The 21224-nt window shown below is 46.6% G+C and overlaps 1 protein-coding gene across 1 annotated transcript; it reads left to right on the top strand.

Moving 5' to 3' along the window:
• The first annotated feature begins 6896 nt into the window (after window positions 1–6896).
• On the top strand, window positions 6897–17390 carry IRF8 (interferon regulatory factor 8). The gene is made up of 8 exons (XM_056862806.1): window positions 6897–7070; window positions 7847–8030; window positions 11215–11303; window positions 12086–12197; window positions 13443–13490; window positions 14503–14871; window positions 16373–16488; window positions 17214–17390. Exons 1-8 carry the CDS (start codon window positions 6897–6899, stop codon window positions 17388–17390), a joined length of 1269 nt encoding a protein of 422 aa, XP_056718784.1.
• Window positions 17391–21224: the final 3834 nt, after the last annotated feature.

A 21224-nucleotide genomic window follows, 5' to 3' on the forward strand; every position in this document is an offset into this window, starting at 1 on the left:
AAGACTATCCTACATGTACAAGAAATGTTTCTAAGGCACACCTACTTGGAAGTAAGCTTCACTGAAAACAATGGGACTTCTAATAACCCATCCAACTATTAGATTTCCAGGGTCTAGCAGGCTAATAGGTCATGATGAATTCAAGGAAACACGAAGAGAAATTTTCGTCGAAGCCATGGTGAGTCAAGCTTGCTTAACCTTTTGCTGAAGGGTTTCTTACAGCAAATAATGTGGAGTATCCTCTTCTGGTAGCAGTCTGTGGGCGTCACCAACCCAAGAAGAGAAATGCAAAGTGGGCTTAATTCATGTGGGCACCTGAAGCAATTTTCTGCCCTTTTCTGGTGCCAACATGAAAAACTAGAAGGCCCCTGAACTAGGGTTGCCAACCTCCAGGTATTAGCTGGAAATTGCCTGCTATTACAACTGATCTCCAGTTGATAGAGATCAGTTCACCTGGAGAAAGTAGCCACTCTGGCAATTGTACTCTGTGGCATTGAAGTCCCTCCCCAAACCCCACCTTCCTAAGGCTCTGCCCCCAAACCTCCCACCAGTGGTGAAGAGGGACCTGGCAACCCTACCCTGAACTGAGTTTCTTGAATCGACCGCTGGCTGAGCAAGAAGGCTGATTTGTAATCATTTTTCAGACCTCCCCCTGCTGTATGTGTGATTTCAGTCTAAGGTTTTAGCCTGGCAATGAATCTAAATGATTACAAGTCTGCAAAGGGAGAAGAATGTCCTTTGGTGGGGTCCCGTCCCATCCAAGGACTAACCAAACCTGCTTAGCTTCGGAGATCTGAAGAGATCGGTCAAACCTGGGCTTGAAGGTTGGCTCCCCTGAGGGAACTGGGGAGGTGCTGTGGCTCAGTGGTAGAGCATCTGCTTGGCATGCAGAAGGTCCCAGGTTCAATCCCCGGCATCTCCAGTTAAAGGGACCAGGCAAGTAGGTGATGTGAAAGACCTCTGCCTGAGACCCTGGAGCCACTGCCGGTCTGAGTAGACAATACTGACTTTGATGGACCAAGGGTCTGATTCAGTATGAGGCAGCTTCATGTGATGTACAAACAGTGGCTCCCTCGCAATACCGTTTCAGGTCAGGGAAAAGAGGGTGGGGTGGGACTTAAACATTTTCTCTTTGGGTACAGGGGTCTCGATCTAAATCAGGGGTTCCAAATGGTGAAATGCCAGATTGTGAGTGTTGACCGGTCAGAGAACCATAGAATTGGAAGGGGCCATACAGGTCATCTCAATGCAGGATCAGCCTAGAGCATCCCTGGCAAGTGCTTGTCCAGCCTTTGCTTAGACTGCCAGTGAGGGAAAGCTCACCACCTCCCTAGGAAGCCCATTCCACTGTTGAACAACTCTTACTGTAAAAAATTATTTTCCTAATATCCAGCGGATACCTTTCTGCCCATAATTTAAACCCATTATTGCGAGTCCTATCCTCTGCTGCCAACAGGAACAGCTCCCTGCCCTCCCCTAAGTGACAGCCCTTCAAATACTGAAAGAGGGCAATCCTGTTCCCCCTCAAACTCCTCTGGTCATCCTCGTCGCTCTCCTCTGCACCCACTCCATTTTGTCCACATCCTTTTTGAAGTGAGGCCTCCAGAACTGCACACAATACTCCAGGTGCGGCCTGACCCTTGCAGGTCTACGACTTCTTGCGATTTGGATGTTTGGATGGTCCCGTGGTCTTTTGCAACAGGTAAATCAACCTTCACAGTATGACAGCGTGAGTGTCCCAAAGTCATCCAGCAAACAGTGTGGGGTTTCCAAGCCAAATTTCACAGACACTCTTAACAGTGGGACTTTTTTTTATTACTAGGAACAGCTCATCAGCTAAGCAAATCATTTCCATTCTTGCAGACCCTGTGTATGAAAGTGCAGCGAGGAGATAACTGAAAAACTTTGCAGAATGTTTTGCCTGAGCCTAAACCAGGTTATGGTCTGGATGTCCCACTGTCCACTCACTTTACCCCCATGCGCATGCTAACGGGAGCAAGATGGTTGTTCAGGCCCAACAAGATGAAGAAGAGTTGGTTTTCATACCGTACCTTGATTTTTTTTGTTACATTTTAAGGAGTCTCAAACCGGCTTAGTACTACTGGCTTCCCTTCTTCTCCCCACAACAGACACCTTTTTGGGTGGGGCTGAGAGATTTCAGAGAGCTGTGACTAGTCCAAGGTCACCCAGCTGGCTTCATGTGAAGGAGTGGGGAAACCAACGCGTTTCACCAGATTAAAGTCCGCCACTCATGTGGAGGAGTGGGGAATCCAACCCGGCTCTTCAGATTAGTGTCCACTGCTCTTAACCACTACACCACACTGCCTCTCCTGCCAAGCCTGAAGGAACAAAACAAATATTCTTTTTTACACAATGCAGACTTGGGTATGTTTGCTCAGCACCCCCCCCCACTTCATTCCAAGGGGCTTCCTCTCAAGCGAGCACGCCAAATATTGCAGTTTGTTTCAAGAAACCTTTCCAGGGGTGTGTAAAAGCAGATGATAGAATCCTTCCTTGGGAGGGAGGAGGTCATCCCCCCCCCCGCACCACTCTAGGGACAGGTCCCTCTCTAGGGACAGGGGCTTGCTCATCAAGTCAGATGCAGGGAAATTCCCAGTCTGGCTGCATCCTTCCAAGCGCAAACAAAAACCTTGGCTTCCTATGGGGAAACCCCCTCCCATGCTCGAGCGGCTTCAGCTGAAACCGCCCCCTCTCTCGGCCCGGCTTCTCGCCCGGAGTAGAGAAAGGCTCCGATCCCATGGTCCCATCTTCATCCTGGGATCATAGAATCATAGAGTTGGAAGGGACTGCCAGGGTCATCTAGTCCAACCCCCTGCACAATGCAGGCAATTCACAACTACCTCCCCCCCACACCCCCAGTGACCCCTACTCCATGCCCAGAAGATGCCCAAGATGCCCTCCCTCTTCTGATCTGCCTAAGGTCGTACAGCCCTGACCTGGATGGCCCAGGCTAGCCTGATCTCGTCAGATCTCAGAAGCTAAGCAGGGTCAGCCCTGGTTAGTATTTGGCTGGGAGACCACCAAGGAAGTCCAGGGTTGCTGTGCAGAGGAAGTCACCGGCAAACCACCTCTGTTAGTCTCTTGCCATGAAACCCCTTCCCCCCAAAAGGGGTCGCCATAAGTCGGCTGCGACTTGACTGCACTTTACACACACACACACACAAGGTCATAGATTCAGCATTGCTGACAGATGGCCATCCATGCTGAAAAACCTCCAGGGAAGGAGAGCTCACCTGTTCCACTGAGGAACCGCTCTAACTGTTAGGCAATGCTTCCTAATGTCTAGACGGAAACTCTTTGGGTTTAATTTCAACCCGTCGGATGCGTTAAGCGGGGGGGAGGCTGCAAAAGCCTGGCTGCAAAGCCGCCCAGGCGCGCGCGCGCCGCGATGGAACGTTGACCCGGGAATCTGGCGCGGCCGCCCACGCGCACGACCGCTGACTTCTTGGAAAAGAGCGCAGTGCGAAGAAGGCGCTGGGCGCCGGGCCCTCGCCATTGGCCCGCCCGCCTCCGGGGCCGCCCTGGGATTGGCCGAGAGCGCTCCTCGGGGGTGGGGCCCCCGAGAGCCTGCCGGCGGAGAGATATAGCCATGCCTCTCGCCTCCCGTGCCCGGGCAGCGGGCGTTGAGCGAGAGCGGTGGAGCTGCGAGCCGGACAGATGTGGAGGTCAGTGTTTGGCGGGGTGTGCACGTGCGTGCAGGGCCGGTGCCAGTCATTTTTGCGCCCTAGGCAAGGCTAGCTGCTTGTGCCCCCACCCCATTGTTAACCAATTTTCAAAAACAGGTGCCTTGTAGAAAAATAAAAAGCGCAACGCTTTTGATAAGACGTGGTGATTAATTATATCCCATAGCACTGTTGTGGTGGTTATCTTAAAATTATATATAAATTGTCAGTTGCATTTGCTTCAAGAAACTAATCGGTTTAAAACTGTTCCGTTCAGGCCAGTTCTGCGCCCCTGTGAGGTCTGCGCCCTAGGCAACCGCCTAGTTCGCCTGATGGTAGCACCAGCCCTGTGTGTGTGTGTGTGTGCGAAAGTGTGCAGACAAGTTCAAATGCATGAATGAACGTGCGAGAGAGTGAGGCGGCTGGATCCCGCTTGCTCACATGAACACATGAAACTGCCTTCTACTGAATCAGAGCCTGGGTCCATCAAAGTCAGCATTGTCTGCTCAGACCGGCATCGGCTCTCCAGGGTCTCAGGCAGAGGTCTTTCACATCACCTACTTGCCTGGTCCCTTGAACTGGAGATGCCAGGGATTGAACCTGGGACCTTCTGCGTGCCAAGCAGATGAGCTACCCACTGAGCCACAGTTCCTCCGGCTGGACTGATTTCCACCTCTCGCTGTGGGCGCATGTGAAGGAGCAAGCATGGCATCAAAAGGGATGCCCGCACACGGCATGGCTCTTTGCAAAGCTGGGATGGAGCGCTTGATTGGATCCGTAGAGCTCACAAAACTCTGCCATTGGCACTTGGCTTTTTAGTTATTCACTGAGATTTCCTTCTTCTTGTTCTGATGGTATTATGTTGCTGATAGGATTTGAACTTGTTTGCTAGCCATAAAGGAACAGAATTCTTCCTCTGACCCCACCTTCCTGTTACTCTGTGCGTATCTTTGTGCACACAGACATCATCATCATCATCATCATCATCATTATTATTATTATTATTATTATTATTATTATTCCCCACTCTTCCTCGTGCTTCAAGAGATCCCCATTTGCATAGCTCAGGACAGATGCACGAACTTCCCTTCTAGCTATTAAGGCAACATGCAGCTGGTTGCTTGCATGCTTAGTCAAATGTAAGTCCCCCTGGATTCATTAAGATTGCAACTTTGGGGCTGTGTGTTAGGGGGAAAGTGAGCAGCAGTTTTGAAGGCCTGTAAAAAGTTTTAATGTGCCAGAAATTACAGCAGATACTATGTGCAATTAGTAACACATTCTAGCAGTTCCTGGAACTTAATCAAACAGATTTTGAAAGGATTTGCTCTCTCTGATTTAGTTCTGCTTTGTCATAGAAGCCGAGAAAAAACCTTCACAACTTCAAATTCTAACCTGAACGTTCTGTGAGATATCTCACCTTACACTTAAACACTGCTTGTTTGGCATATCCAGGCTGGTCTTGAATGCCTGTACTATTAGGTTTTCAAAAAGCAATGGGCTGCAGTGAGGAACATCTCTTTGGACTTGAGATTCTTTGCCACTAAATGAGGATCTCAGCATTGCTTCCAAAACTGATTGCAAAACTCTCCATGTTAAGTCAGACTGCCCTTGTGGTCATATCATCACCAATGGCTGCTAAGTAAGGAGTGGGACCCACCCATAACGTTTTGGCCTCCTTGTCTTTAAAAACATATCCCTCCCCCTGCAACAAACTATTTCTTCTTTTTCTCTCTCTAGTTTTTTAGCAAGAAACTTTGGGAGCAATCCTAAACAGGACTGCTCAGAAATAAGTCCAGTCGTATTCAATGGGACTGACTCCTGGGAAAGTGTTCTTAAGACTGCATCCTCAGATAATCGCTTCCATGGATTTGCTAAATCGCTTCCATGCATTACCCCCCCCCCCAAAACCCGGGAAAGCTTAAACCGCAAGAAGCTCATGGGTCAGGTTTTGTCTTTGTATCCTGCTTGTGGGCTTCTCAGCAGCAGTTGCCTGGCTGGAAGCAAGAAGGGCGTTTGGCCTGATCCTGCTGTGAAAGCCAGCATGGTGTAGTGGTGAAGAGCAGTGGACTCTAATCTGGTGAACCAAGTTGGTTTCCCCACTCCTCCACATGCAGCCTGCTGAGTGACCTTGGGCTAATTGCAGCTTTCTTAGAGCTCTCTCAGCCCCACCTACCTTACAGGGTGTCTGTTGTGGGGAGGGGAAGGAAAGGTTTTATTCTCCTTAAAAGGTAGAGAAAGTTGGCATATTAAAAACCAACTCTTCTTCTCTTGAGCTGTCACCAGTCTCTTTTTTGTCACTATTGGAGCCGGCTAATGCAGCTTCCCCAAAGAATCTGTGTGTATGTTTTTGCCCCCTTGGTGCAAAGGTATGCATAAATAGGCATGGCTGACTGTTTCACAGCAAGCAGAGATCCTTTTACTGGAGAGCCATTTGGAATCTGAACACGATGCTTTTCAGGGGCTGAATTCAAAATGCAGCAAGACCGTAACAGTAGGGCCAAACTGGAATTGGGTTGAAGGAGGTTGTGACATTAATTTCTGCACTCTCTTACTTTGAACACATGAAGCTGCTTTATACTGAATCAGACCCTTGGTCCATCGTAGTCAGTATTGTCTACACAGACCGGCAGCAGCTCTCCAGGGTCTCAGGCAAAGATCTTTCACATCACCGATTTGCCTAGTCCCTTTAACTGGAGATGCTTTACATTAATTTATTCCCTATTTAGTATTAGGGTGTTTTTTGGTTTGTTTTAACAACGCTATAAATCCGCCCAGAGTCTCTGGAAAAGGGAAGGGTAAACATTTCAAATAAGCAATTAGCATTTTGTTAAGGTGTTGTCCCACACCCCAAAAAACCATTTGCCTTCTTGTTCCTCAACACTCACAGGTGCCTCGCTGTCTTTGTGTAGTGGTTAGAATGCCAGAATAGGATCTGAGAGACCTGGGTTCAAATCCCCACTCTTCCAGGGAAGCTCGCTGGGTGACCCTGGGCTTAGTAACACAATCGCAGTCTAACACACCTAACAGGGCTGTTGTGAGGGTAAAATGGAGAAGAGGAGAATGTTGTAAGCTTCTTTGGGTCTCTGTTGGAGAGAAAGGTTGGGGTACAAATGAAGCAAATAAATAAATACATAATGCTGCATTTCTGTAGGCAGGAAATTTGGTTGGCTTCCTGGGTTGACAAATGATTTGGGAAGTCCTTTCCCTTTCAGGATGAGCGATAGAAACGGTGGGCGACGGCTGCGGCAGTGGCTGATTGAGCAAATTGATAGTGGGATGTATCCAGGGCTGATCTGGGAGAATGAGGAGAAGACCATGTTCCGGATCCCATGGAAACATGCTGGGAAGCAGGATTACAACCAGGAGGTGGATGCATCTATATTCAAGGTATTAAGGATCAACTGACTTCAGTTTCCTTCTTTGATAGCTGTTTTAGGGGGAACATGTTGGTTGCTTTGTGTAAGATGCTCAAAGCACTCAAAAACGAGGGTTCCAGAGGTCTTTTGGGGGTGAATTTTCACCGTCAAAAACCCACTTGGGTTTGTTCTACACATTCTCCATGGAGAAATTCTTCAGGTATTAAAAGCCACATGGTAGAAAGGTCCCCTTTGGACCAATCTGTCCTCTCATACGGTTACACTCTATGTGGTTCTTCTAGAGATCGCTTGCATGTATAAACTAAGTGCAGCGTTGATTCATGGAACTGGAGTGCTTTTATCTTCCTTTAGTTCAAGAACTAAGGAAGGGTTGTCCAAAGGGACTTCTGTTTTGCGTTTTGCCATCGAGTCCTGCTGTAGCGGTGAGTATGTTGTGCGAACAGTGCTATAGCGACACCTACTGTGAGAAAAAGGCAATACAACAAAGCTTTAGTATGCAAACAAAAGATAAAGGGGCAGGGGAGTGCCTTCTTGTTGCAGCGCGGATGCCCATCAAAATGGCAAGGAGCTTGAATGTGGCTGTGGCATTAATTCGGATGGATAAAGAGGAATGATATAGGTGGGGCATATGCTTGGCAAAGAATCCCCCAGCCAGGTGCCTGGCAAAGAATCCAGAGTTTCTACAGCTGACCTTCTGAAAGTCTTTTCTCAAAGGCATCTCTCTCAGCTCAGGGCTTTAGGAAGCAAGTGACTTTGCTCTGAGACTCTCTCCTGGTTCACCTCTAGGCCTGGGCGGTGTTCAAAGGAAAATTCAAGGAAGGGGACAAGGCCGAGCCAGCCACCTGGAAGACGAGGCTACGCTGTGCCTTGAACAAGAGCCCTGACTTTGAAGAGGTGACCGACAGGTCCCAGCTGGACATATCGGAGCCATACAAGGTCTACCGGATTGTTCCCGAAGAAGAACAGAAATGTAAGCATAAAGCAATGCTTCACACAGCCTGCCTGAGCAGCTTTTTAGATGACCCCATTTTTTGGGGTGGGGGCACACCTTGAAAGTTTCCGTTGCATTGTCAGGACACTCAAAATATTGTTGTAGTTAAAGGAAACATGGGGCTGTTATTCAGAGGGGAACTTTTTTTTAAAGGTTGAATAGCATGTGTCATATAGTTTTTATCTAGATTTTTTTCTTTTTGCCGTCAAGTCGCAGCTGACCCATGGCAACCCCGTTGGGTTTTCAAAGCAGGAGATAGTCAGAGGTATTTTGCCATTGCCTGCCTCTGCCTAGCAATCCTGGACTTCCTTGGTGGTCTCCCATCCAAGTACTAACCAGGGCTGACCTTGCTTAGCTTCTGAGATCTGACATGATCGGGCTAGCCTGGGTCTTCCAGGTCAGAGAATCTAGCTAATTACTGAACCACATTCAATCCAGATTCATATAATATTTATTTAAACATTTATACCTTATACTTTCTCCTTCAAGGGAACTAAAGGTTGCTGGCAAAATACATCAGTGTAAAACAATAAAAGATCGAGCTGTAACCAACCAACCCCCCCCCCATTTGCGCACATCAAAAAAATAATAGGTTGCCTATTAAAGGTAACGGTAGTCCCCTGTGCAAGCACAGGGTCATTCCTGACCCATGGGGTGACATCACTTCTTGATGTTGACTAGGCAAACCATGTTTACGGGATGGTTTGCCATTGCTTACCCCAGTTGTCTACCCTTTACCCCCAGCAAGCTGGGTACTCATTTTACCGACCTTGGAAGGATGGAAGAATGAGCCAACCTTGAGCTGGTGACCTGAAACAGACTTCTGTCATAATCAAGCTTCGGTTGTGAGCAGAGCTTTTGACTGCAGTACTGCAGCTTACCACTCTGCACCACAGGGCCTATTGCCCCACACCAATTGCTCCTCTTTGCCAGCCATGAAAGCAACCTCCTGATTGCTGCTATGGAGAAAGCACATGCCATGAAACAATTATCTTTCCAAATTTAAGAGAGGCAAAGCTAAATGGGAGAAATTGGTTTTGGCCAGCGTTTGAAAAACTGCTATCTCGGCTACCTGCTAATCTTGCATTAGAAACTGTTGTCGTTACAAATTATATTTATTTATTTATTTATTAGATAATAATAGATACAAAAAGAAAAAAACTGATAAAATAATTAAAACTGGTAAACCGTAAAACATAGAAAGGAAAAAAAACCTGAGGTTACTACTACACAAAAAGATATCTAGCAAATTCAGAACAAGGACTACTTTAAATAGAATAATTAACATGTGTGTGTGTGTGTGTGTTAAGTGCCGTCAAGTCGCTTCCGACTCATGGCAACCCTATGAATGAAAGTCCTCCAAAATGTCCTATCTTTGACAGCCTTGCTCAGGTCTTGCAAATTGAGGGCTGTGGGCTTCCTTCATAGAGTCAATCCCTCTCTTGTTGAGTCTTCCTCTTTTCCTGCTGCCCTCAACTTTTCCTAGCATGATTGTCTTTTCCAGTGACTCTTGTCGTCTCATGACGTGACCAAACTACGATAGCCTCAGTTTAGTCATTTTAGCTTCTAGGGTCAGTTCAGGCTTGATTTTATCTAGAACCCACTGATTTGGTTTTTTTTTTTTTTTTTGGCAGTCCACGGAATCCGTAACAATAAGCATACCTAATATAATATGCTTTGAAGACCCAATTACACTTCAAAGAAATTACGGAATTCTAAATAGCTTAGATTAATAGTTACCACCATGATTAACATATATAAACCAGTGGATTTGCATCAATGCGTTGTGTAATTATTCCTATACATAGTTACATGCCTTCAATATAATTTCCATTTATCACATTAGAAACTTTTGTGAGTCACAGTTTGCTCTGTCCGATGCTGGAACAACACAGACTCACAAAATGCCACCTCTTAGTCTAGTCTCAGAGAAAGGTGGAATAAAAAGGTTCTAAATAACTACCAGAGTGAGGGCTCCCTCTAGAGGTGGGGCTTGAAACTTGTCAAAATTTTGTTTTCCACCTGAGCAGAACAATTACATCCAGGCGGTTTTTGCCTGTGAAGTGGCTCCATTTTACAATTACCATCAGCAATTACCATAAAACCTCCTCCAGGATAGCCAGCTTCTAGTATAAAAGTGCTGCTAGAAGACTTTTGTTTTGTCTATTCCTCCTCCCCCCGCCCTTCCCATTCTGCTTTCAAAGTGACAAATGGAAAAGTGCAGCGCCCTCTCTCCCTAATTGCCCTGCATCAGAGTAAACTTTGAGCTGCATTTGTGGTTACAGTAAGGGAGCACAGAACGGGTGCCTCTGAAATGTCCGGTATTATATGAGCTGCACTGTGTTTTATTTTTATCTGTGGTTTTTTTGGTGTGGTATCTTTTCAAGCATGCAAAATCCAGTTGTCAAGAAATCTCCCCAAAAGCACCTCAGTCCGTGTCGTTTGCGCTCTAGAAAAGGCCTCTCTGCATTTCTGGAAACCGCTTGCCTCACAGCTTGGCTTTCAGGCGCCCACCAAGAGCAGAGCACTTGGGGTTTTTTGAATATATATATTTATACACAAATATTCATGCACAAATTATGCAGTTGAGTTAAAAAAATTTTTTTTAACCAAACCAGACGTACTACCGTGCCTTTCTGTCGTTCTTTTTTGCTTAAAGTGGGAACACGTGTTCAGGCTCAAAAGTCCCAAAGCCGTCTCTAATGTGGGCCCCATCAAAAGTTCCTCAGTAGTCATTCAGTGTGGCTGACTTAGACCAAAGACACGTGGGGGTGGGGGGCTATAAGCTGTTGCACATTGCTTTTGATTTGTGACATGTTCTGGACGCTCCCTCCTCTAGATTCCCCCCATACACATGAAACTCCCTTGGTCCATCAAAGTCAGTATTGTCTACTCAGATCAGCAGCGACTCTCCAGGGTCTCAGGCAGGGGTCTTTCACATCACATCACCTACTTGGCTAGTTCCTTTAACTGGAGATGCCGGGGATTGAACCTGGGGCCTTCTGCATGCCAAGCAGATGCTCCACCATTGAGCCATAGCCCCTCTCTCTTTTTCATCCCAGCCTTCGGTGTTCTGTCATGCACCAGATCGAGGCACACGTCCCGGCCGCTTGCTCCCTTTGATTGTGTTTGTAACATAACCCACCCTTGTGTTTCTTTCCAGGCAAAATGGGGATGGGAAACGGATGCGGCTTAAACGAAATCCCAGACATGGACTGTGCCACTTCGACAATAGACGACCTGATGAAAGAGGTAATCAAGGATTTGTTTCTTTTGTTTGGCAATGCCAAATTGGTGCTTTTTTAGATGCACGGCATACTGTGTTCCTTTAGTTCCTTGAAGGCCGTTTCACCAAGTGTGGGAGAAATGCAGCCCCTCAAGATGACTAACTCATTTCACAGGCACTGCATGGTTTGCGTGTGAGTGTGTGTGTGGTGGATTCAAAATCCTAACCCCAGTTAGCATAGCAGATGTGTTGAGTTTGAATTCTAAATAGATCGTGATCTTGTGGATTATTGTACACACACACAAAATAAAGGACTCTGGACTTGTAGCTTTCTTTTAACTGAACAAACGTTTACTTATTATAGGGAGGGTAAACATGGACTACATAATAAAAGCTGTCATGTCGCTTATAGTTTGACTGTTCCCTGAGATCATTCAAATAAATAAATACATTTAACTAGCATTCCTGATCCAGACAAAACTCGTCGTCCAATTGCCAACAGGAATCCATTTCAACAAGCGCTCAAACTGCCGTTAGCTATTACTGGGACTGGCCTACCTTTCAGGGCTGTTGTAAGAAGCATTAAGAAAATGTATGTGAAGCACTTAGAGAAAAGGCTGTATATTCTTATCTGAACAAACGGTCCTCCGTCTGTGAAGGGACTGGATGATCTTTAGAGAAACATTCTAGTCATAGGAAGCTGCAGAATCACTTGCTGGAACAGGGTGGATTGTAGCCTGCCTATTTGTGTCATGCTAAGATTTCCACCTCTGTACCCATATAGACTTTCCCTTTGCAAACTCCACAGCCTCCTACTGTCGATGAATGTCTTCATGCAATAAAAAGAAGCCCTTCGCCACTGCAGGACACATGTAGAAATCCCCCGATACCTGACTGGTGGACTCATCAACCAAGTCCTGGTAAGAGACTAACCACTGATTATGAAGAAAGCCCTACATAGTTTCCAATGTCTTTGGTCACAAATGGATTGCTATACCAACTGCCCTTCCCCTCTGAGCAGAGGCTAAGGAAAATTTGGAAAGGGAAGTTGTGTCATGGCACAGACTAAGTTTGTAGGTAGCTGTGTTGATCAGTAGAAAAATTCCAGAACCAGAAATGACATGATACAGAGTTCAGCTGCAAATTCAACTGGGTTGGTTGTGTTAATCTGTTGCAGCAAAACCTGCAGAAACGTAAAGACTAACAGCATGGCATTCCGTCATAAGTTTTGGTGGGCCCACTTAGATGCATGGAGTGAAGCTCAGATAGCAGAAATATATATACACAACCGAGGGAAAGAAAGACAAATGGTGAATAGTGCATTAAAAAGGTCATGGAAAGCAAGAGGTGTATTTTGTGACATATCTGTTCAAAACTCTGAGTACAAGACAAACCCACTGGCCATTTCCAAGACGTGTACTCAGTGGAATAACTGTCTGTTTTGTATTTTGCCACTGAGTCTTCCTGTAGTGGTGATAGCTGTGCAAACTGTGCTATAGCGACACCTACTGTGAGAAAAAAGTAATGCAACAAGCTTCAGTATAAAAACAAAAGATAAAGGGGCAGGGAAATACCTAATTGTGTTAAGCAGTTCAATACCTGTAGTCACTGAGAAAAAAGACTGAAATAGAGCATCTGCTTTGTGTGAATAAGATCCCAGGTTCAATCTCCAGGCAAAAGGATCAGGTAGTAGGTGAGGTGGAAGATCTCTACCTGAGACTGGTCCAACCTTGATGGACCAAGGGTCTGACTCTGTATAAGGCAGCTTTGTGTTTTCAAAGGTTCAGGTGCTTTCATTTTACATAGGGACCAGGTTGGATGACTATTCCTGGGTGCACTGAGCAATGTCTGACCATGCCAAATGGGAGAATATTACATTGGGGAGGAGGAGCCATGGTGGACAGTTGTCTTGCTAAGCTCTCACACAGCAAGGAAGACCCTCCCTTGAGACCCTGGAGAACCACTTCCAGTTCAGACTAGACAATTACTGAGCAGGAAGTAGGAATGGATTTTCTCATTTCAAGTATTCCCTTATGGATGCTCAAAGGGTGAAGGAGATCATAGAAACGGGGTGGGGGGGAGGAATCTAAATTTGGAGATCTAACAATTGTGAATTGCACTTGGGAAATCAATACATGCCTATGTTTTTTTGTGTTAATTTATAGTTTTGTCTCTGATGAATGGATTTGCTGGTTACGACCCACTTCATACAGGTATGGCAAACCTTTCTTTTCCTTGCTCAGTTCAGCTCTCGTTGTATTGCATTGCAATTGGAGACTGATTTATTTTGCATGCCCAAGATACCAGGATCCGTCCTTGGCACTTCCATCCTTGGCATCAGTATCTGCCTGAGATGCTGGAGAGTCGTTGCCAGCCAGAGGGGCTGCGTGGTCCAGTGGTTTGAGCACAAGGCTGCTTTTTACAGGGAGGGGGGATCATACCTCTGAATAGGTCCATGCTCAGATCTTATAATCTAAGGAGGCAAGCTGAGAAAGACTCAGTGTGTCCTGCTAAGGGTCAGGGTTTGCAGCAAGGCTGGTTCAGAATATTTTGTTGCCCCATGCAACGTACACCAGTGTATAGTAAGGAATAGCTACTGTGGTATAGTGGTTAGAGTCTCAGATTAGGATCTGGGAGACCCAGGTTTGAATCCCTGCACTGCTGTGGAAGCCTGCTGGGTGACTTTGGGCCGGTCACACAGTCTTTGCCTAACCCACCTCACAGAGTTGTTGTGTGGATAAAATGGAGAACAGTGTATCCTAGGACTACGCAGGCTGGATTTAAGAAGGCAGCACAGCCCCGGGGAGGATGCTAGGCCCCATGCCATACAGAGCATCATCATCCTTATTGTGTTGCAGTCTTTTGAGTGGCTTGAGAGCCAGCATGGCATAGTGGTTAAGAGCAGTGGTTTGGAGCGGTGGACTCTGGAGAACCGGGTTTGATTCTCCACTCCTCCTCATGAACGCCAGAGGCTAATATGGGGAACTGGATTTGTTTCCCCACTCCTACGCATGAAGCCAGATGGGTGACCTTGGGCTAGTCACACTCAGCCCCACCTACCTCCCAGTGTGTCTGTTATGCGGAGGGGAAAGGAAGGTGATTGTAAGCTGGTTTGATTCTCCCTTAAATGGTAGAGAAAGTCTGCATATAACAACCAACTCTTCTTCTTCATCATCTTCTTCTTCACTTATATGGATTTCCCTGACTGGATCTGACCTTTTGCAGGCTATTCCCAGATGGTGATCAGCTTCTATTACGGAGGGAAGCTGATGGGAAGTACGACGACCTCCCGTCCCGAAGGCTGCCGGATCTCCCTGGGAGAGTTGCCTTACGGCCTGGAAAGCCTGGAGCACGTGCGGTTCCCATCGGCGGACACCCTCCCGAACGAGCGCCAGCGGCAGATCACCAAGAAGCTCTTCAGCCACCTGGGGCGGGGGGTCCTGCTGCACTGCAACAAGCAGGGGGTCTTCATCAAGCGGCTGTGCCAGGGCAGGGTCTTCTGGAGCGGAAACACCATGGTCTTCAAGGACAGGCCCAACAAACTCGACCGGGACGAGGTGGTCAAGATATTTGACACAAACCAGTTTCTGAGAGGTGCGCGCAGACGCTTCCGTGCGTCTCGCTTCCCCTTTTTTATGATGTTGGAGAATTATGGCTGGTGCGGGGTGGGGGTGGGGGTTAGGTGCCTTGCATTGCCAAGAGAAAACCGAAATTTCAGAATCTGAAAAGCAAATTTCAGCACTTTTGCGCACAATTTAGTCAAATACTCGAATGCTTAAATCGACTTGAATACTCAAATGCTTGAATTGACTTGAATGTTGTAACTGTTGGTCATAACATAAGCATCAAATATAACCCCCCCCCCAAATATGCCATAGATAAATAACATTTAGTCTGCTTCTGCTGCCCATGAGACTACACAGCTGGCGAGCCAGCGTGGTGTAGTGGTTAACAGTGGCGGCCTGGGTCTAAAAATATTGGTTGCCAGGAGACAAAGGGGGCCCGCCCACAACTATAAGGCTATCATTTAATTTTTATAAAAAATAAAATGTTCGAAAAATACATAAGTGGAAAAAAGGTACAATTAACATTTTAGTTGCGTACAGTAATAGTATTGGAACTTCTATTATATTTTCAAGCTCCTAAAAGGTCATTAACATTTTTCACATATTGTCTAATGTTTAAGGGGGCCTACTTGCCATCAGGCAAGCTGACACCCTGGCCAGTCCGCCACTGGTGGTTAAGAGTGGTAGTTTGGAGCATTGGAGTCTGATCTGGAGAACCAGGTTTGATTCCCCACTCCTCCACATGAGCAACAGAGGCTAATCTGATGAACTGGATTTGTTTCCCCACTCTTACACATGAAGCCAGCAGGGTGACCTTGGGCTAGTCACACTCTCTCAGGCCCACCTACTTCACAGGTTGTCTGTTGTGGGGAAGGGAAGGTGATTGTAAGCCAGTTTGATTCTCCCTTAAGTGGTAGAGAAAGTCGGCATATAAAAACCAACTCTTCTTCTTCACAGGGCTTTGAAGCCCCCACCTCTGAAAATCTTGCTCAACTTCTTCCTAGTTTCAGCTTCTGAGATTTGATGAGGTGCTGCCTGCAATTTTTTTTTTGTGCCTTCTTAAGGGTCAAGAAGCTGACTTTTGGAAAAAAAACCAAAAAGCCGAGGTTTGTTAGAATATTGTGCCCCGTTTGCATACTTGCTCTGTATGATTGCAGAGTCGCAAAATATTACATTTGGTTCTGATTGCAGCAGCAGCATTGGTTTGCTTCTGGAAAGAAGCGACTCGTGTACGGTGCGGATGCAGTACCCAAGGATGGATTCAGCATCCTCTTACTTGGTCAAAGGCAGAAACAGACAAATAACTCTGTGGAGCAGGTGCACAAGAAACCTACACTGATTTTTTTTGGTATATCTTGGTGCATTTCACACTTCTGCAGTGCAAGCAGGGAATTCCTTACAGGATACCTGAATTCAGCATTCTGGGTTCCGGGTCATGATGGCCCTGGCTTCTAGCATGCTTCATTAACATATTGTGACGGGTCACTCCTGCTTTTCACGGGTTAACATTTGCTGTGTCTTTTTCACAGAACTCCAGCAGTATTATAACAACCAAGGCCGCTTCCCTAATAGCAAAGTCCTTCTGTGTTTTGGGGAGGAATTTCCAGATGCCACCCTCTCACGCTTTAAGTTGATCCTTGTTGAGGTAAGTGATAAGTCTGCTGCTTACATCACCTTTCCTCCGCTGACTTGACTTTTCTCATCTAAAGTATAAAAGAGTCACACTTGTTCCTTTTTGATGTATGACTGTGCATTATTGACTCTTACATTAGTCCAGATCTTGTTCTTCATTTACGCTTTCCCCCTACCAAGCTTTTAGGATAACATAATGGCTGAGCTGCAAACCAGTGACTTCAGCCTTGAATTTTGTCATGAATGACTAAGGCTGCATTCAGACATTGCAATAACCCCAGGGTAAATATGCATAAACTTTGGTTTGATTGTACCCTGGTTAATTGTGATGTCTGAATGTAGACTGTCCCACAAATTGGGGTTTGTTGGCTGGCACCAAATTGGAATTTCAAATTAGAATTTGACGTTTGTTTGTTCAACCAGCATTTGGTAGACGAACCAGAGTTTGTTGCACAGTCCTGGGTTTAAGCAGACCAAGGTTTATCGTGATGACTGAAAGGCAGCCTTGAGAAAAGTCACTTTCTCCCAGCCCTAGCTTCTCTTCGCAATGAAGAGATCATGCCGCTGGATCATGACGCTGGTTATGAGAGTTGTGGAGATAATGTCCCAGAAACACTTTGAACCTTCGACTCAGCCATTCCTATTCATTATGAATATACAAGTTCTAGACACTGCACTACGCAGTCTTAAAGATACCCTTGATCAAAGCAAAGATATCTGGTCTTCTCCCGACTGTAGATTGAGCAACTGAGCGTCCGGCAGTTGGTGGAGAATGCAGGCAAGTCCGACGGCAGCACCCCAATGCACCCCATGGCAGAGGAGGTCCACTACGACCAGATGTACAGGAACTTCCAGGATTCTTGCGGGCCACACCAAAGACCAGTCTTCAGGGAAAACCAACAGATCACTGTCTGAGACTCCTCCATAGATTAATCTTCATTTTGGGCATGGTTTTCATCATCTGTGGGGGGGGAGATTCCACATGCATTCGCCCTGAGGAATTTATCTCCTCATGTTGACCCACGTTGGTCCTGCAGATGAATTTGTGAGCATGTGCTCCGTAAACACGCAGTGGAGACATGCTCCAAACTAGTGGGATGCTTCAACCGTAGAGTGTCTTTGCAAGATGAGACTTCCCTGCATGCATCTGAAGGGCTGGTTCACACACGTATGTCTGTTGCCCGATTTCTGGGTAGTTGGTGATTGGCAGCTAAATTTGACTCCACCGCAAAGCATTGTGTCTGAGGGCATGCATACATTAGCCTGTGGCATTCTGCCCATGGTGGTCTGTTTGCTCACACAAGTCATCAGTTGGTGTGGGGCTCATCCAGTGATGAATATGCATGTGTGAACTCACCCGAACTGACATTAACAAAGATAGCTGTTTGGCTGTAGACATTTTCAAAACTGGGTAGGGGAAATGTAATGCAGGAAATGGGGCATAAAGAGGTGAATGACTGTGCAAGCGTGAGAGTTTCATGAAGACTTGGATTGCCAGGTGGTTTCCCACATCGTTTATGAAACCACGTGTTGTATATATTGCATTCGTGTATCATGTTGCTGCAAAGTTTTATTCGCTTTTTATTTCTGAGTGCTTTTTTGGGTGGGTGGGTGGGGATGGTTAAAGCTCTGAGCTCTTTGAAAACAGATCCTGGAACAGGGAAGCTGTCTTATGAGGTCAGACCATGGGTCCTACCCATTTTAAAAAATCTTTAAATAGATGAAATGTATGTTTTTTTCCCTTAATACAAGACTCAGGCATAAGTTCTCAGGCATTCTGGCAAAGTTGCATAAGCATAATGTTGATCCCATGTTACCGGGACCTTGTGCGCAAAAGACTGCATCTATATGGATTCTAAAGGCATTTATGCCCCCAAGTGCCTTGTACAGGGGATGATACAAACAGTATGCACCCGTGGTCTGATCCAGCAGGCTCTACTTAATGTTGTTATGGAAAGTTGTGAAAGCAGGTTAAAGATATTCCTGGAGGAGGCATCCATCAATGGCTGCTCTCCATGGTCACCGAAGGGCGGCTCCATCTACAGAGGCAGCAACTCTCTGAATGCCAGTGCCGGGAGGAAGCAGCAGGGGAAGGCTTTGGCTTCTGTGCCCTGCTTGTTTGGACTTCCAGGGCAACGGGGTTGACTACAGGATACCAGACGAGATGGACCACGGGTCTGATCCAGCAGGCTGTTCTTAGGTTCTTCCAGCATGCTGTAGTGGTTAAGAGTGGTGGTTTGGAGCGGTGGACTCTAGTCTGGAGAACCGGGTTTGATTCCCCACTCCTCATGAGTGGCAGACGCTAATCTGGGGAATCGGGTTGGTTTCCCCACTCCTACGCATGAAGCCAGCTGGGTGACCTTGGGCTAGTCACAGCTCTCTTAGAGCTCTCTCAGCCCCACCTGCCTCACAGGGTTTGAATGAATACAAGAGTCTTCATCAAAATCTGCTTGGCACCTTGCAACCAGAAAGAGAGGCTGGAGAGCTGGTAAATCGGGCTTGACCCTTACTTAGATGCAGATATAATGGTTAACACAAGCCCATGGTTTTACATCCTCACCATGGTTTTGAGAGCCAGTGTGGTGCAGTAGTTAAGAGTGGTGGTTTGGAGCAGGGGAGTCCGATTTGGAGAACCGGGTTTGATTCCCCACTCCTCCACGTGAGCGGCGGAGGCTAATCTGGTGGACTGGATTTATTTCCCCACTCCTACACACGAAGCCAGCTGGGTGACCTTGGGCTAGTCACAGCTCTCTTAGAGCTCTCTCAGCCCCACCTACCTCACAGGGTTTCTGTTGTGGGGAGGGGAAGGGAAGGGGGTGTAAGCCGGTGTGATTCTGCCTTAAGTGGTAGAGAAAGTCGGCATATAAAAACCAACTCTTCTTCTAATCCTCCTCAAAGGAAGCCTCCCCCCATTCACTTTAGCAGAGGGAAAACTCTGTGCACAAAAAGGGATCGTCCCTTGAGCTGCCTCTTCCATTCACTTGAATGAGTGAGCCTGTGTGTACATGGAGTTCCAGAGCAGGCGCTCTTGGTTTTATGCTCTGGCTGCAGCACGAAGATGTGTGAAATTGTGGAGCTCCCTGCCCCAGGATGTGGTGATGGCTGCCAACTTTGAAGGCTTTAAGAGGGGAGTGGGCATGTTCATGGAGGAAAGGGGTATTCATGGCTACTAGTAAAAATGCATACTAGTAATGATGCATACCTATTCTCTCCAGTATCAGAGGAGCATGCCTATCAGAGGAGCATGCTATGGAACACAGGCAGGATAACACTGCTGCAGTCGTCTTGTTTGCGGACTTCCTAGAGGCACCTGGTTGGCCACTGTGTGAACCGACTGTTGGACTTGATGGGCCTTGGTCTGATCCAGCAGGGCCTTATGTTCTTTTGACTGCCACATTACATTTTTTGTCACAGTGGGGATATCTCAGAAATCTGGGGGACCAGATGCTACTTGATACTCTCCTAGGTAGTTGCATGCCTTGCATTTAGCAACAGCAGTCGAGAGCAGAGGTAAGCCAGAATTAAGAGGAACATAAGTGTATATGGCAGTAGCTGCAGGGAGGGGGGAAAATAACCTAAATGCTGTGAAACCAAAGTGGGTAAAGAAACCTTGCTTAAAATCTATATGCCTAAGAGCTCAGTGTGTCTACAGGGTTGGGGTGTGTGTATATAAGCTGTACTAACCTAGGCCTGGCCTGCCTTTGTGTGTTCGTGTTTTTTATGCATCAGCAGTATCACAGATTCATAAAATGTTAGAAATGGGGCATTAGGTGCATTTGACTGTCAGCAGAGAGGTAAACGGTTGCCTTGATCCAGCGCTTTCTTAATATATGTGTGTACTCTGATGCACTCACACAGTGCACTAGTTTGTTCAAGGCTTTCCCTGTACTCCTTAGACGGCTGCTCAGCACATGGGGGCCAAAGGGAACGAGGAAAATGCACTCATAGGAGTTACCACTCATGCACAGGAACGTGCACAGAGCTTTGGATCATGCACATACCTCACGTAGGTGAAATATTTATTTTAACCACTTGCTCGAAATGTTTTGTATATTTTTTCAAAAATGTGGTTGCAAATAAAAAAATTTTTGTATCTCTTGTTTCTACCTTCAAATGGGAAAATAAATCTGGTTTCAACTGAGGTTAAGAATCTTTTCAGGCATCGTGTTTATTCTATGGAACATGTATGAGTGTGCAAGAGAATCCTGCAGTGTCCAGAATGAATGGAGGAATGCTATGTGAATAACCTAATTATTTTCCTGTTGCACCCTAGAAGCCTGGGGCCAGTTTTAAAAATTTGAATGCTATAACTTAGGGCCCATGGGGAATCCCAGGAGGGGGGGGGGGAATTGGAAACGCTACCCCATCCCACAAAATCCCCCACGGCAATTCTTTGAACTCTCAGGGGCTTGAGCAGAATGATTTCCCTTTCTCCCTTTTGCCTTTTAACTAACTCTCAACATTCATAGTCTGGAGTCTGCTCAGTCTTCTTTGGAGAGAGCCAGTGTGGTGTAGTGGTTAAGAACAGCAGGCTCTAATCTGGAGAACCGGGTTTGGTTCCCCACTCCTACTCATGAAGCCTGCTGGGTGACCTTGGGCCAGTCGCAGTTCTCTCCGAGCTCTCTCAGCCTCACCTACCTCACAAGGTGCAGAGGAAGGGAAGGCAATTGTAAGCCGGTTTGAGTCTCCTTAAAGGTAGAGAAAAAGTGGGGTATAAAAACCAACTCTTCTTCTTTTACTTGATATGCA

This window comes from Euleptes europaea, chromosome 17 (genome assembly GCF_029931775.1).
Source record: "Euleptes europaea isolate rEulEur1 chromosome 17, rEulEur1.hap1, whole genome shotgun sequence".
NCBI classification, from domain to species: domain Eukaryota; kingdom Metazoa; phylum Chordata; class Lepidosauria; order Squamata; family Sphaerodactylidae; genus Euleptes; species Euleptes europaea.

What these genes read in the sequence shown, in the direction of transcription:
- IRF8 (XM_056862806.1), top strand. Translation starts at nt 6,897, where the DNA reads ATGAGCGATAGAAACGGTGGGCGACGGCTGCGGCAGTGGCTGATTGAG. An exon ending in GACTCATCAACCAAGTCCTG is followed by an intron (nt 12,198 to 13,442) that starts GTAAGAGACTAA and finishes GTTAATTTATAG; the next exon opens with TTTTGTCTCTGATGAATGGA. An exon ending in TTAAGTTGATCCTTGTTGAG is followed by an intron (nt 16,489 to 17,213) that starts GTAAGTGATAAG and finishes TCCCGACTGTAG; the next exon opens with ATTGAGCAACTGAGCGTCCG.